The 14881-nt window shown below is 50.0% G+C and overlaps 1 protein-coding gene across 2 annotated transcripts in view; it reads right to left on the reverse strand.

Moving 5' to 3' along the window:
• Nucleotides 1-11743: 11743 nt before the first annotated feature.
• GRIK3 (glutamate ionotropic receptor kainate type subunit 3) overlaps nt 11744-14881 on the reverse strand; it is a 119311-nt gene continuing 116173 nt past the window's right edge. For both annotated transcript variants that reach the window (XM_054223932.1, XM_054223933.1), the window contains exons 14-16: nt 13454-13676; nt 12965-13215; nt 11744-11938 (exon numbers count right to left, since the gene is read on the reverse strand). In XM_054223932.1, the coding sequence (XP_054079907.1) occupies nt 11744-11938; nt 12965-13215; nt 13454-13676 (669 nt within the window). The remainder of the gene's footprint in view (nt 11939-12964; nt 13216-13453; nt 13677-14881) is intronic.

Here is a 14881-nt window from a genome sequence, read left to right on the forward strand (position 1 = left end):
TAATGACAGTTTAAAAATGCCCTGTCCTGCCTCCACGTCCTTCATTTGGCAGATTTTTGGTAGTTTATATAATTTGGCAGCGATCCTCTGTCTAAACCATGTCCAACATTTCATGCAATAAACTTAATGGACTTTTCCATCTTTGAACAGCTGAATTCTTTCGGAGCAGCTGCTCTGGGTTATTGATGGCCTAATTAGAGTGCTGCCTTAGGCCTGCCACCAGCCTAGGAAAGACTTTTTTATATATTCCAGTGCAAAACACAGAAGCGAAGTGTTTCCAAACGCTCTTGCTTAAAGGAAGGGAGCACCTAAGCTTTGGGTTGCGGGAGCGCAGAGGTGGAGGCTGGGGAGAACAAAATGGCCAGAGTGGGGAGAGCTGTTGCAGCAGCTGATGGGCAAGGTCCTGAGACATTGTCAGCCTGGCAGAAATCCTTCTGAATGGCTGCAGCGGATTCATGCAGAATTTTTATCTTTTTTGGAGCGGAGGTCTGCCCATCCTGCCCGCTGCCAGCCTGGGGATGGCGTGGAGAGGCCGAGCTGCGCGTCAGCGGGTCCCTGCAGCCCTGCCAGGGCAGGCGGCATTTCTCTTACCACAACAGTTTGAGAAAATCTAAACAATTTTAGATTGTTTTTAAATTTTCATTAGAAGTTTTGTAATGAAAATGATTATTTTCCCCCTGCCCCCCGAAAAACAATAACATTGCCCTTTCCACCCAGCTTTGTTGTTTACTTCATCAATCATCCTTGCTTGGGAGCTCATTTCACAGGAGTGCCACAACAACTTTCTTGGGTGTGAAAATTGAAATTGCAGTTCTTGTGCTTGCATACAGAAGTCACCTGGCATGTGTTCATTGGTGAGTTAGTCCAGACTCTCTCATCAGATCTCGATTCTGAGGGGAATAAAAATTACAACTTTACTTTCTGGGACCATTCTGCAGCATCTGCCTAAATTGCGCTGTTCTAGAAAACATTTGGGATTGTAAATTTGTTTACCAGACCTTTCTAGCTCTCAGCATCCACTGGAAAAAAGCCTAAAAAGGGAGTAAGAACAAATTCAAAAGGCTTCCAAATCTCATATGTAACATTCATGGTCATTTAAATAGTTCTTTAGGTCCAAGTTTGGAGCACTCGGACCTCCCCGACCAGGCCTGCCTTTTGCAGACAAGGCTGAAAGAGATGAGAGGGAGCGAGAAAACCCGACTCAATTAGTCTGGAAGGGCCAGGTCCTCGGAGGAGCCGTTTGGAGTGCAGTCTTTAAGATAATCGTGGGTTTGTGTTTGTGTAAGCGGATGCCAGAGGGCTGCTCTTTCTAAACTGCTTTTAAACCCAAGGTGCCCATGGTGTGCACTGTAAATCCTGCTGGAAATAAATAAATAAACCCACCGACAAGCGATTCAGCCGTCAGAATCTCAGACGGTTTTGTTTGTGTTATTTTTATTTGCCTGGGTAATCGAATTTGTTGGAATTAGGGGTTTGTCTGGATAATAACATTTTCTAACCCTCTGGAAGAGAAGAGGGCTGTGGTGAATACCGATGTACGGAGTGCTGTATTGATTGGAATAAGCTGGCCCTAGATAGCATCAATTACCCACTTCTGATGGATGTTCGCTTGCCAGCTGCCAGGTTTGGATTGCACAGCATTAGCCGCCATTTCTGTTGGCTAGAAATGCTCTAAAGAAAATGTGCCTCCGCCTTTGCTGGGGATCTCTGGCACAGGGAGACGACCCGCAGCACCAGTGTCCCCGCTAGAGCCAGCAGCTCGCCCCAACAGCCCGAGCGCTGGCAGCCCGTCCCACCACCTATTGATGGCAGCCTGCAGCCCGAATGTCTGTGGCTACTCTACTTAGCTAATTGCCTCTTTTCTAATGTTCTTTGGTGATTACTAAAGTCAGACTGCCGGATCTTTGGCGACAAAAACAAGGTAATGGTTTGCAAAGCACCTTAAAGGCTGTTCCTCCGCCTGGTTCTCCGGGGTGAGGCTGGAGAGATGAGAAGAAGGGGCTGTAGTTTGTGAGTACAAGTGTAGATGAGAGCTGAGCCATATCCTAGCTGAGCCAAATCCTGCCCTGTTAATGGGTAAGGATGTATAATGTAGATAGTTTGTGTTCTTGTATAGCTCTATGTAGAGGAAAAAAATGCAGCAGCTATATATAATTTTTCCAGTTTCCCCGGTGTTGTTCAGCGCAGAAGCAATGTGGGTGATGGTCCCTCGTGCTCAGGTGTGTGATGGGGCCGCGCCGGGGCTGTTCAGCCCTGCCAGCTCTGCACACACCGAATTTCCACCCAGGAGGTGGGCAGGGCCTCTGTGCTGGCCACGGTCCCTCACCCCCATGGTCCAGCCACGGGGGCTCCCCACGGGCTCGCTCGTGTGTTTGGGACTCTCCCCATCCAGGAGCAGCCAGGGATGGCTGATGCTGGCAGGCTCAGAGCCATCAAGGAGGTTTGGGGTTAGAGACAAAGTGTGTTTTGGGCCACGGAAACACCAGGGCAGCAAGGCAACACGGAATTTTAGACACATATGTATGAATGAGCTCTAAAGCTAGAAATGCGAATGGGGCTCTGAGGTGTGACTGTGTTGCAGTGCATCAAGAGGACAAGAATTCATCCTAAGAGACAAACTATTCCAATTGTATTACCTGTTGTAGCTGCGCGATCATCTGCAGGAGAGATTGGGATTAGCAGTGTAGTAACGACCTGCTGCGTAACACGCAGCTACTCAAACCTCTCTAATACTTCTGTGAACTGAAGGAGCCCCCCCCCAAGCTCTGTTCCCATCTGACGAGAGTGGCAAAGCCATTAGCTTGGAGCATATTCGTTAATGTGGCATAAGCAGCTAAAGAAGATGTATTTATGCTCCTTCATTTGCAATTGATAATCTCAAGAGTGAGAGGCTGGTAATAAATTTTCTTCACTGGGGCTTCTCTCCCCGAGCAGCCCACGCCGCAGAAGGGAATCGACAGCTCATTTACATAAGATAATGAAACTGCAGCAAAATAGTAAAATTGCAAAGCAACTTTGTTTTAATAATGACAGATGCTTCTTAAGCACTTTAATTATGTCTCTCAGAACAGTTTTAGCTAGACCACAAAAAGGGAGAGCAATATTGCTGAAATCCTGGGAATAAACCCCATTCCCTTTCCACAACGTGAAGTCTCCTCCAACCCAAAACTTGTCTGCTTTGCTCAAATGCTTTTCTGGCTCAGGGAATGCCTGTTTGGGGTCCTGAGGGAGGGCAGACGAGTCTTCGCAGGCAGATACCCCCCCGGGCGGGATGGCGGGGGTTGCAGGCAGTGGGATCCCAGCCCGGCCATCACTGGGGGGGGCTGCATTTGTTCCAGCTCAGAGCAAGAGCCGGAGGGACGAGGCCCGGGCAGGTCTGTGTGCTGCAGGCACCAGAGCCGGGGGGACACTGGGATTTCTTGTGCTGTCCCACTTGACTTTATGGAGGTAGCTGGGAGCAGTGGGGCTCTCCCATGGGTTTGCTGTGGTCCCAGAGGGGCCAGTGTCCCCCCCCTGCTCCCAAACCCTGCAGGCTCCCACTGCGGGAGAGCGAACCGTGCGGGTACCCCCATGGGCTGGTTCCCCCCGGCACCCCCAGCCCCTCCGCTCCCCGGCTATGAGGAGCGCAGAGGCTGCCACCGACTGTAAAAATGGTGCAGATCTGCATGGTTAATGATACCCGCCATAACAACAGTGCGAGCAGCAGCCTAAACTTCCCTGAGCAAAATCCACTGTCAAAGTGTAGCAGCCACTTTGCCATAAAGAGGCAGTGAATGGTGCGTCCAACAAAGCATAGGGAGAAAGATAAACACATTAATAGAGAAAAAGCCATAATGTGAGTAAACAGCATGCATGTAGAAAATGGAAAGACATCCTGGGCAGCAGGGGAGGATGAAAATAAGCTGACTAGTGCTGAAGGGTAAAAAGCCCTAGAAGGGTGGGATGGTGCCTGATGTGCCTGAAATCTTTCTGCAGCACGCTTTCAGCCTTTTCTGCAATGATTCATCAAACCCTGCACTCTGCCATGTGCCCCCTTTCTCCCTGTAATGATCCCCCTTTCCCTCCTGCTGGAGATCATCTTCTGGTTCCGCCTGCTTCCCTTTAGTGCCCACAAAAAGAAGCCACTGCAGCCCTGGTCCTCCTTTTAGCCAGGCAGAGTGTCTTTGGGGCTGTGAAGTATTAGCTGTATCACAGTCAATTTGCTAATCTACAAAAACCATTTCAAGGCACATTATATACAGAGCCCATATGTTACTTCAGTGCTGCCAAAAGAGTTCTTGTTTACTCAGATGATGCTTTCAGTCGGTGTTCGGCGTGTACTAAATAGCACCATTGATACTACTTAAAATAAAAGGTGTCAGCACCCTGTCTGCCCCAGCAAATTGCTCAGCGCGTTCAGCTCTGACAATGTCCCTGGGCACTAACGCCTCTGGCTGAGCTGCTCCTGCTCACTCGGTCGGCAGCGGGGCCTGATTCTGCTCCGGTCCTGACCCATCCTTGGTGCTCTCTCGTGTTGTAAAGACCATCCTTGTGTGCTCCCCCTCTCCCTCCGAACAGTTCTCTGGCACCACGGGAGGTGGCCAGGCAGGAGCATCCTTAGGAAGGTTGTTCTTACCTTGAGGCAGGGGGATGGGCTTTTTTATTTATTTTAATACTTTTAACATCTGGAAAAGCAGAGGAAAACCAAAGCCATATGTCCAAAGCTGCTGATGCTACAAGCATCTGGCAGAAGAGCAGCTTCTGCTGGGGTGAGAGGAGCAGGCACAGAGCCTGTCCCTGTCACCAGCCCCAGCTGGGAGTGCAGTCGCAGCCCCATGCAGTCCTGTGCTGTCCCGGGGCTGCCGTGCCCCTCAGCCCCCGCTTCTGCTGACAGAGCCGGTCTCCTGCTCTCCACCCTTTCTTGCCCCTCAGGGTACGACACGTCTTTCAGTTTTCTCGTGTCTTCTGCTTTGTTTCTTTTCCTCTGTTTACCTGAGCTCTTGCGAGATGCGCAGCTTTCCAAGCCGGAATCCCAGGTTTTTCTAGTTAAAAGTAGAACATTAACATACACCACTGGCCCCATGACTAGTTTGAGATTTCAGTTCCTGGGTGAAAATATCTGATACAGAAATTGTACAGAAATTCTTGAAGGAAAATATCCTTCCAAATTCTTCCAGATGTCACGAGCAAGTTTGGATCCAGACCGGGTGTCCAGCAAAGGCTCAGGATAGGTTCTGTTTTGTGCCGGCTGCTGGCGAGCTCACTTCCCTGCTGGGTTTCACCCCTCATTGACGTTCCCCTCGGGTTCTGCAGGGCCCAGCCTGCCCTGCTCCCACTTGGTTCCTCCCGGAGAGGGACAATGGAGTGGTCTCTGGAGGAGGCTCCGTAGCTCAGCCGACGACATCCCCTGTGGTGCCATTGCTTCAGGTTCTGCCCCGCGGAGCAAGAGCTGGCAGTGGTGCGAGCCGTGCTCACCCCGGCACACTCAGCAAGCTCGCTCGGGATGACGATAACGCCACTTCGGAAAATCGTATCAAGAGCCTGAAAGCCTCTCGATGCCTGAAAGGCCAAGGGCTTTTTCAAGTGGAAAGTTATTTTATTACCTGTAGTTAGAGCTCCCTGTTTCCATGGCTGTCATGGGCCTGTATGTTAAGGATGCATACCCAATTCTTCCCACATACAGTGACTGCTCTTGGGCTGTTAAACCGACCGCGTGGTAAAATAGAGGAGAAGCTGGATTCTCTGCTGCCCTCATTCTGTTTCTTCACCAAATTTTCTTTAAGGAAATCAGATGTATTTTGCTTATGAAAACATTTATGCCCCAACTTGCCTGAGTCCTTCCTGAGTGACAAAGGTTTGGTTGGAGGGAGGAGGAAAGAGCTGGTGTTGGTAGTTGCTGGGTAGAGAGCAAGAGGAGCGCGAGGGAGGAGTCGCGGTGGTTCTGGTCGGCTGTCCTTCCCCGTGAGCCGGCACAGGGATGCATCAGAGCTCTGACATCCAGGGTCAGGAAAACACCTGCTCGCAGATGTACAATTACCGCTTTAAAATGGGATTTTGCTGAAAAAACTGGAGGTTAAAAATTGTTCTCTCTGCTGAGCTGAAAATCTAAAATGTCTAAAGGTGCCTGGATGGAAGAGGGAGGTGGGAGGTTGGGCAGAGATGCTTCTCACCATTTCCCAATTTTCTCCCTCTTTTGCCCAGAGGGACTAATTGGCACTCAAAGGGAACCGATCTCCTTTTTTATGAGTGAAATCTGTTGTCTGATTAATTATTCATTTGTAGCATGATTGGCAGCTTTGAGGCGGTGGGTCCACAGGCAGTAAAGGGTGATCCGTTGACTGACAAGGTTAATTGCTGCCTTGTGTTATTGGTGATAACGATTTATGTTGACAATTGCTCACATTTCTAGTGCAGATGGGGGTTTGCCGCGCAGGGTCGGCCGGCGCTGCCCTGTCCTGCCCTCTGCTTTCCTCAGCAGACAGGAGCAGCCGTTCCCTTGTGCCACCATTGGCACGTGGGAAGGGATTTCGTTCCCAGAAGCTGGTCTCACATTCTGTGGGCAATGTAGAAGAAGCTTTGCAAAGGCATCAGTTGCTTTTACCTTTTTTTCCCTTCTTTTTGACGTGTTCTCTGCATATTGATCAGGGCTCAGAATATAAAAGTGAGACTCGGCTCTGCTCTGAAAGTCCCTCCTTGGCAGGAGCGTCAAAGCTGCGGTTTTACAGGGGGCCCGAGTGAATCAAGATGAGAAAGATTTATGAGGGTGACCCTTAAAAATAATTAAAATGGGAAGGAATTGTCTTTTAAATCTCAGTGTACAGGAAGTGGCAACTTCTGGGGATTGTTTAATAAATGCACAATCACAGTGCCTAAAATGCCACCCTTCTACCCCAAACCCAGGGCGATGCCCATCTCTCACCGGGGAGGAGAGGAGGGCTGTGGGGACTGAGGCTTGCCAGGCCGGCCCCGGGGCTGTGCCTCTGCCTTTAGAGTTTGTTTTATTCCAGCTTCCAATAGCACAGCTCAGGTCGCTCTCATCCTTCCCGTCCTGGAAACCGCAGACATTTTATCCCTGCCTCAATACAATAAAGCAGAGTCATAAAGATTTCAGACTAATAAACATTGGCCTTTAGGGTGCTTTCAGCTTTTATCAGGCTAATAAGATTTTTGACTTACATCGAAAGGGAAAGCAGGTAAACAGAGCTTTTATGAACCTGGAAGCCCGCTGGGGACCCGCTGCACTGTCGGAGCTCTGGGGCTCAGGCACCTTCCCGTAATGAAAAGCACACGCGGCCCGCGGGCGAACCACACCGGGAGAGTGGTTCTGCAGGTGGCTCTTCATGGAGTACCTGGGCTTAATGATTTGTCTGACACCAGCCTTTCCCTCAGTCCATGGGGCAGGGAGAGTTTTTCTGTCTGAGCCTCCTCAGCTGTCCTACCCCCTCTCGCCGAAGGTGAAGCAAACCAGGATCTTTCCTTCCTCCCCGTGGGCTGTGGCCAAACCCATCATCATCGCTCCTAACGCGCACAGATCCCCTCTGCCCAGCAGCGCTGGCAGCTCGTCTCCCGACAGCAGGGCGTCTAGTTGCGAACTGTTTTTTTTTATCACTAGCTTTTTATGGCTGATTGTCAGGAGAGATGGGGGATGTCGTTCAACAGCTCGTTCTTAGGTATAAAATTTCCACAAGGAAGAAAGGAACTGCTCAGTAGAAACAGGCGTAAACTTCATTATTTTCTAGAAATTATTTTTATTTAAAATTTAAAACCATATTACTTCATACAGCAAACTGTGCACTTTGATATATCACAGTGTCTTAAAAAGGAAAATAATCAGAATTTTTTCTTTTTTTTTTTTTTTGGAAATTTTATTTACATCAGCCTAGAATGATCAGCAAGTAACACAGTTACTATGAAACCAAAATTGTTACAAAATGTTTACAAAAAACTATATTCATAGAAATTCTGCATGTCCACAAAGGAAAATCCCCTGAATGTCACGGAGACCATTTTTTTCCTTTTTTATCCACTCTTTTCTGTTTTTTTTTTTTTCTTTTTCTTCTTTTTGTCTTTTTTTGAGAAATATGTCAAAATAAGGTACAGAGAGCAGAGGGCTTGCTACGCCAATGCCCAGGACCGTGACTCCCACGCAGGGACGTGCCGTCACCCCTGCGGTCGCTGGGTCTCCGCACGGTTCGGCTGCACGTGGCTCAGGCTGGTGAGCGCCGGGTGACAGCTGCCAGCACCTGTGGGGGGGACCCTTTGTGGTGACATTCCCAGAGACCCCCCCCGTGCTGGCGCCCGGCCAAATCCTGCTCCGCAGAAGCCCCCACCGAGGGGAGAGCGGTGGGTGCCCGGAGCTGGAGCTGGTTCCCTTGTGCACGTTCCGTCTCTTTGTGGGTCTCTCGTCTCGCCGTCGTACCCAACACGCTGCTGGTTAACTCCAAACAGAAAAGCAACCCCAACCAAAGCTACCCACTGTGCCCCTGCTCTGTCTCACGGGAGAGCTGGAAGGAAAAAGCAAGTGATAAAGGGACAGTGAACTGAGGTGACAACAGTTTAGATACAGTTTAATAGCCCAAACCTGGTTTTCCTTTATTTCCTCCTCACTTTTTCAGTCCTTCTGCCCACCAAGCGAAGAAAGGAACTGATTGAAACACAGCTGGAAGTCAGATGATTTCTAAGACATGAGTTGCCGACAGTCACAAACAGGTCCCAGAACGGCTGGCAGGCAGCTTTGAGGCTTTGTGGTCAGGTCTGTCCCTTCTGGAGTCTCCCAGCGCATCGCTGCCAAGAGTGGGGCTCCTTCTCCTCCTCTGCCATGAAACATGTGTGGCTTACGGGCTCCCACGCTGCCCGGGACGGAAGCGAGGAGCACCCAGGGAATAACAGGAGAGATTCCGGTCTCTGCCGAGCGCTGTAGCCGCAGCTGAATTGCCCCTCGTTCCACTGGAGCTGCCCCCGGGCGGCAGCGGGAAGGCTGGGGCTGCGACCGCCAGCTCGTGGGGAGCAGGAGCTGGGGGGGAGCGGGGAGGCAGCGGCTCCCACGGCTCCTGCGTTGGTTTGAGCGGTGCGGAACATTTCCGTGTTGTTAAATGTCAAATGTTTTAATGATCAGGATTTAAACACAGAGCCGTGATGTAGATGCATGAGGTTAGCTGCTATTCCATGGCTGGTTTCTGGGCAGTGCGGAGAAGGACAGGAAAGGGTTCAGCTGCAGGGTTTGGTCATGCCGGCAGATAGCACCGGGCATTCCAGATGCTCACCTGTCACTCCGGGATGTTTGTGCATAAAATCAAATCAAACCGGTGTCAAAAATGAATAAATGGGGTTTATGGCATTAGTAATGTTTATTTATTTATTTTCTAAAAATCTGTCAAGAAGAAAAATGAATGCTATTTTCTGTGGTATTTTACACTCTGGACATTTAAAGCCCATTTTGCTTTTCTCTGCCTTAATTGTAAAAATCTCTTTCTAAGAGCTTAGAATTCTGCAAGGGAAACAAAATCTACTGCTCTGACAAGCCTATGGGTTTGCAAAGAAATGCACAACGTCAGTAGCTTTGGGAAGCAGACCCATACTTCCACTCTATCCTCTGCCATAGGTATTTAATCAGCAAACCATTGAGAATGTGATGCCCATTGAGTTGGCAGCTTTCACCCCTAATTTTTCATGGTTTCTATGAAAAGGTGAAAATTAACGTAAATTCTTTGCGTACCTTTACTTGAGTCAAAATATGACAAATTCATTTTTTTGTTTCGGGTCACTGTGTTGCTTCTTTGCACCGCAGAAAAAAACAAATTAAGGACAAATTCTGGTCTGTGATGGCAGGGGGGAGCAGCTCTCTCCCCTTGAGCTAATTTGCTAATTCTCATCAGCTCCACAGATAACCTTCCTAACTGAGCCTCTGATAGAAACAGGTGGGAAAAAAACGTGAAATCAGCTACAAACAGGTTTGTTCCTTTGGGCGAGGATAAATTTCCAGAAAGGCCTTGCAGCTCGGGGAGGGCAAACTGGGTCAGTTCCGCTGCTGGTTCCTGCGGTGGCCGTGGCACCTCGCTACGCTCACGACACGGAGGGCCAAGATTCGGGATGCAGAGCTCGAGCGCCAGCTGCTCCATCGCTGCCCTGCCCTCTGAACCGGGATTTGGGTGGTGGGTGCAGGAGGGGTTTCCAGCAGAGCACGAGCTGTGGCAGGTCACCGTCACCCTTACGTGTGCAAGGGAAGGAGGTTGCTCTTTTCTTCAACGCCAGTGTTTAAATCAGAGCTTTTAGGCACGTTTAAGCACCTCTCCTCGTCATGTTCTGGGTTACAATGGGCAGAGCCATTTCTGTTTGTTTCATTTTGCAAATGAATCCGCAGAGTGTCCCACTGGCCACCCGTGTGGTTCCCCGTGGAGGGATGGAACTGAGTGACGTTGCTTGAGCGTTACTTTAGGTCAGCAGAGGGGTCTTTGGTAATTCTGGCTAAATTCATCTGCAGGACCAGGCTTCTGGGTTATGCAACCTGAAAATAAGAACACGGTTCGTGGAAGATTTCTTAAAAATGTTTTAGTCTATGTTTGCTTAAATCACGTGGAGATGCTGCCTGAGGGGCTGCGCTTCCCCGGGCAGAGCAAGGGGGGTGTCAGGCTTGGCTCCCACAGTGCTGCGTGTCCCAGGCCAGCCCTGGCCCTGCAGGCTGAGGCTTCGTCTCTCAGGTCTCTGACGCCGTGGAGAGCGTTTAGTCCTAAACCAGACATAGGGTCCTCTCCTGGTCTGAGTGCGGACACGGCAGAGCTGCCGTTCAGCACTGCTGAATTTCATGGAAACTGATACCGTTTGGCTCTTGGAAACAGCTCTGCTCCTGCAAAAGCCTGTGGACTCGGCCGCTCACCACACTTCTTCAGGAGGGACTGAGCTTTGTGGGAAGAGCGAAGGAGCTGAGGACCTGGAGATCAGGGTGTCACCCTGGGCGCGGGCTGGAGTTTGGCAGGGGATGTGTGGGTGGTGGCACTCAGAGATGGCAGTAGCTCCCGCCCGCTGTCCCATCCCTGGCCAGGAGTTCGGCTCCGTTCAGGTGAACTCGCCCCTTCGCAGTCAGCTGTCTTGGATCTCCTGATGAACGTGGGTGTTGCCTTCTTCCCCCACACTCCCCGTGCACTTCCAGCTGCGGGTGGCCACAGCCAGCACAGCCGTGAGGTAAAGGGCCACCGTGAGCTGCTTTGAGAGAAGGCACAGCCTTGACCACCATGGTGCTTCACAGATACCTTTCCCTTTCCTGGACAACGTATCCTAAATGTGCTGTGTATGTCAGTGGAATAGATGCTCACTCGCGCTGCACCCGACCAAGTGTTTCTTTTTATTGCCATGCTAAAGAAGCCTCTCTCGGGGGCTCCTCCGGACCCGCCGAGGGTCAGTTTGGCTCAATCCTGTTTCGCCTCCGTGTGTTTTCAGTATGTAAACATCAGACTCCTGGGTGGTAGTGTGTTTGGACTCCATGAGGCCTGTAGGATCTAAGCGTTAAAGAAAAAGGAATGAAAAATAACAAAAACAAAACAGAAAAGCCCCAAGACCCATGTTACAGTCCGTGCTTTGAAGTTCTTGCTTCTATGCCGGTGATCGATGCAGCTGTATTGTAAAGGCCTTGTTCTTGAAATGAACCAAACCAGGCTTTTTTTTTTTCCTGTTTTTTTTTCTTGTTTTTTAATCCTTTCTTCCCTAGTTAAGAGTGCATCCAGCCTTGTCTGCTGCAATTCCTTCCCTCCCGCCCCCCCGTTCCCATTCCCTAGGGAAACACAGGTGTCAATCCAGTGTTGCAGGTCATGTTGTCCTTCCCTGGCAGCCGTCGGTCGTTGAACGTGTGCATGTTGATCACGGCGTCCGTCTTCACCATGACGGGGGGCTGGGGCTTGTGTTTGACCCGTCGCTGGCAGGTGAGGGACAGCCGGATCTCATCGGCCATGGCGCTGCAGAAGGAGCGCTGGGGAGAGCAGGGACAAAAGGCACCGTTACTCCTGGCAAAACGCTCTGCTAACCTCTCCGTGAGCAGGAGGATGCTGAAACTAGGCTCTGCAGAGGGCAAGCACGAGGGTAAGGCTGCATTTAAGGCATCAGCTGTGCTTAGTGGGACTTCAGTGACGCATGGGCGTCTGGTTGACCCCTCTCTCCTTTGGCAAGAATTACAGCTTTGACAGACTAAATCCTGCAAAAAGGCAGAGCTACAGGCGGCTGTCGGAGTGCCAGTGCTTTGTGTGATCCCTGCTGGGGGCCGGTAGATTTATGTGCTGGGAAACAGAGGGCTATCGAATCCTGCTGGGCTTGCTAGTGGGCAGTTTTCCTTCATCTATCTAGTCCATCACATGGGCAGCTCGCTTTGATTCCTGGTCATGCACACAAATGCACTGTCCACTTACCATACCATGACACATGAGGAAGAGGAAAAAACATCAAAGCAGTCCTCGTTTCATGAGCACTAATCAACCACTGCGGGTGGGAAGGGCTGTTTGTTATAAGTGTTGGGAAAAGTTGATAAAATAGTATGAGGCTTCCTGGTGGACCCTGGCAAGTTTCTTGAGGCCCTTTGAACAGGAGTGGGGAGAAGAGATGGAGACTTCATGCGTTACGCCCGGAATATGCAACACGATTGCATGTGATAGTGGTGAGTGGATGGAACAGCTCAGAAAGGTCCCTTCCCAGGGACCTATGTCCGTATTTTTATGACTTATGTGTTGGCTTGCTCAAAACTACCCTACAAATGTTTACTAGTCTAGTTACTGCAGCAGCAGATGACCCTGATCAGAGCAGACGTGATTTACCCCCTCACCTGAGGCTGTCGGAGCGGGACAGACGCAATGAGCCTTAGGGAAGGGCATTTCGGGGGTGCTGCGTTTCAGCCCTTGCAGCCCCGGATCCCTCTGCCCGTCTCCCTGCCTGTCTCTGGGGCCAGCCTGTAACATCCTTAATGGCTGGGCTAGTGGTGGCGCAGGCAGACCGAGGAAATCAGTACCTGCTCGCGCTCCGCCGTTTTGCGCAGCTTGTAGATGAACTCCACCATGGCCACGAAGACGGACAGCACCAAGCCCGCTGCCAAAACGATGAAAATCCCACCGATGTTTTGGATGCCCAGAGCGCTGGCCTCCTTGTTCTCATCCTCAGGGCAGCCGTTCCCTCGCCACCACTTCTCCTTCATTACGTGGAGCTTGTCCTCCTCCTGGAGCTGGAGGATGGCAATGGTGATCTTGTCCCTGTACGGTGACCCTGGGGAGGGGGAACACCGTTACACACAGCGGGAAAATAGGACAAAAGTCACATAAAGTAGGGAATGTGTCTGCGCTAAGCAGGGCTGTTCAGGCCGCTCTTCAACAGGCAGACAGTATAAGCTTTGGTATTTGGAAACTCGCTGGTGGGAGTGGACTGTCTTAATCCCATCTGTTGTATTTGGGGTTACCAGCCCCGCTCCAGGGCTACCTGCAGGAACCCCACCACTGTCACTTACCCATGGGAGTCCCAATGCCGTAGCCTTTGGAATCGATGAGGCCCCCGATCTGAGTCAGGTTGCAGTTCCTCTGGGTGATGTATTCGATGGTGGTTGACTCCATCAGCAGGGCGTAATCGGCTGTGAGGGTTCGCTGGATTCCTTCCTCGTTGTTTTTAACAAGTGCTGTGGGTTTGCTGCTCATGAAAGCCCACATTTTTTCAAATGTGGAAATTTTGGATTTCTGGAAAAACAATACCCCCCACCCCCAAAATAAGAATTAGTCATCTTTTTGCTGAAACCTTGTGTCTTTACAGTAAATGCTAGTTTGAGAACAGGTCACATAATGGAACTATTCCCAATTTGACCTTGTCTTAAATATCTCTCTGCTTTCACGGCCTAACATCGTTTGGCTTCGCGTTGCCGTAACGAGAGGCAAAGGTTCCAGCACACGTTGTGCAGACATTCAGCAGAAAGTCAGCGCTCCAGAGACCTTCTCCTGCAGGTGGAACCGAGCTGTTCCTTCGCGTCAGTCAGGTACGGCGAGGCCCTGCCTTGATGTGCTGCAGAACTTGCTGGTGTGACAGGCTATCAGTATGTCTGTTTAGATGTATTTGTTTCCTAACCAGAATTCTGTTTATCCTGTAATGTTTCTGTACAATGAGAGAAGACAGAGAACATTTCAGAGGGCATGTTTTTCTCTTTTGGACACACTCTATTATATGTTTGTCTTTCCTCAAGCATTGCAAGGAAACATGTCTCCTCTGAGATATGTGCAACTGCCAAACAAATTTAACGTATCCATATAAACAGAGGCATAGAAATATTCAAGATGATTGTCTTACGGCTAAAAATAAACATGGCTATTCTTTCACTATCAGCAGGCATTCTGTTAAAAAAGGAATATGTTTTCTAACTTACTATTCACATGAATGTCTTTTTCTTCTTCTATAAAATGTGTTGGGTGAGAAGAAATGTGGTTATTTTATTTCTTTCCATAACATTTGAAACACAGCATTTATCTACGACCACCTTCTGAATTGTCCCTATGTAGGTTGTCACAAAAGACATAACCGGCTTCAGTCCAGAGAGACTCCCCGGGAAAGGCACATCCGCGTTCTGCTGTACCCCCTTCGCTGGTGGCCGCATTCCCGTGGGTGAACGTGGCTCTCGTCAGCCCAGCTCTGCGCACCCAGCTGAGTGCTGGAAAAGCACTTGGATATTGAGGCTTGTGTTCCTGCTGCTGCCCGCTCCTTTATGTGCCGTTCTTCTTCTCTGCCTAATTTCTTGGTTTTCTGAGATCTCATTTTGCCTTCTTATTTTATAAGAGGCAGCTTAGTCAGCCAAAACCTCCTCCTCCACAGCACTACTTAGCAAGAGCCTGAAGCTGGCTGATAAGTTGGAGGGGCTGATAAGTCTTTGTGCTTTGCTTTGAATAAGGGGAACTGC

This window comes from Rissa tridactyla, chromosome 18 (genome assembly GCF_028500815.1).
Source record: "Rissa tridactyla isolate bRisTri1 chromosome 18, bRisTri1.patW.cur.20221130, whole genome shotgun sequence".
NCBI lineage: Eukaryota > Metazoa > Chordata > Aves > Charadriiformes > Laridae > Rissa > Rissa tridactyla.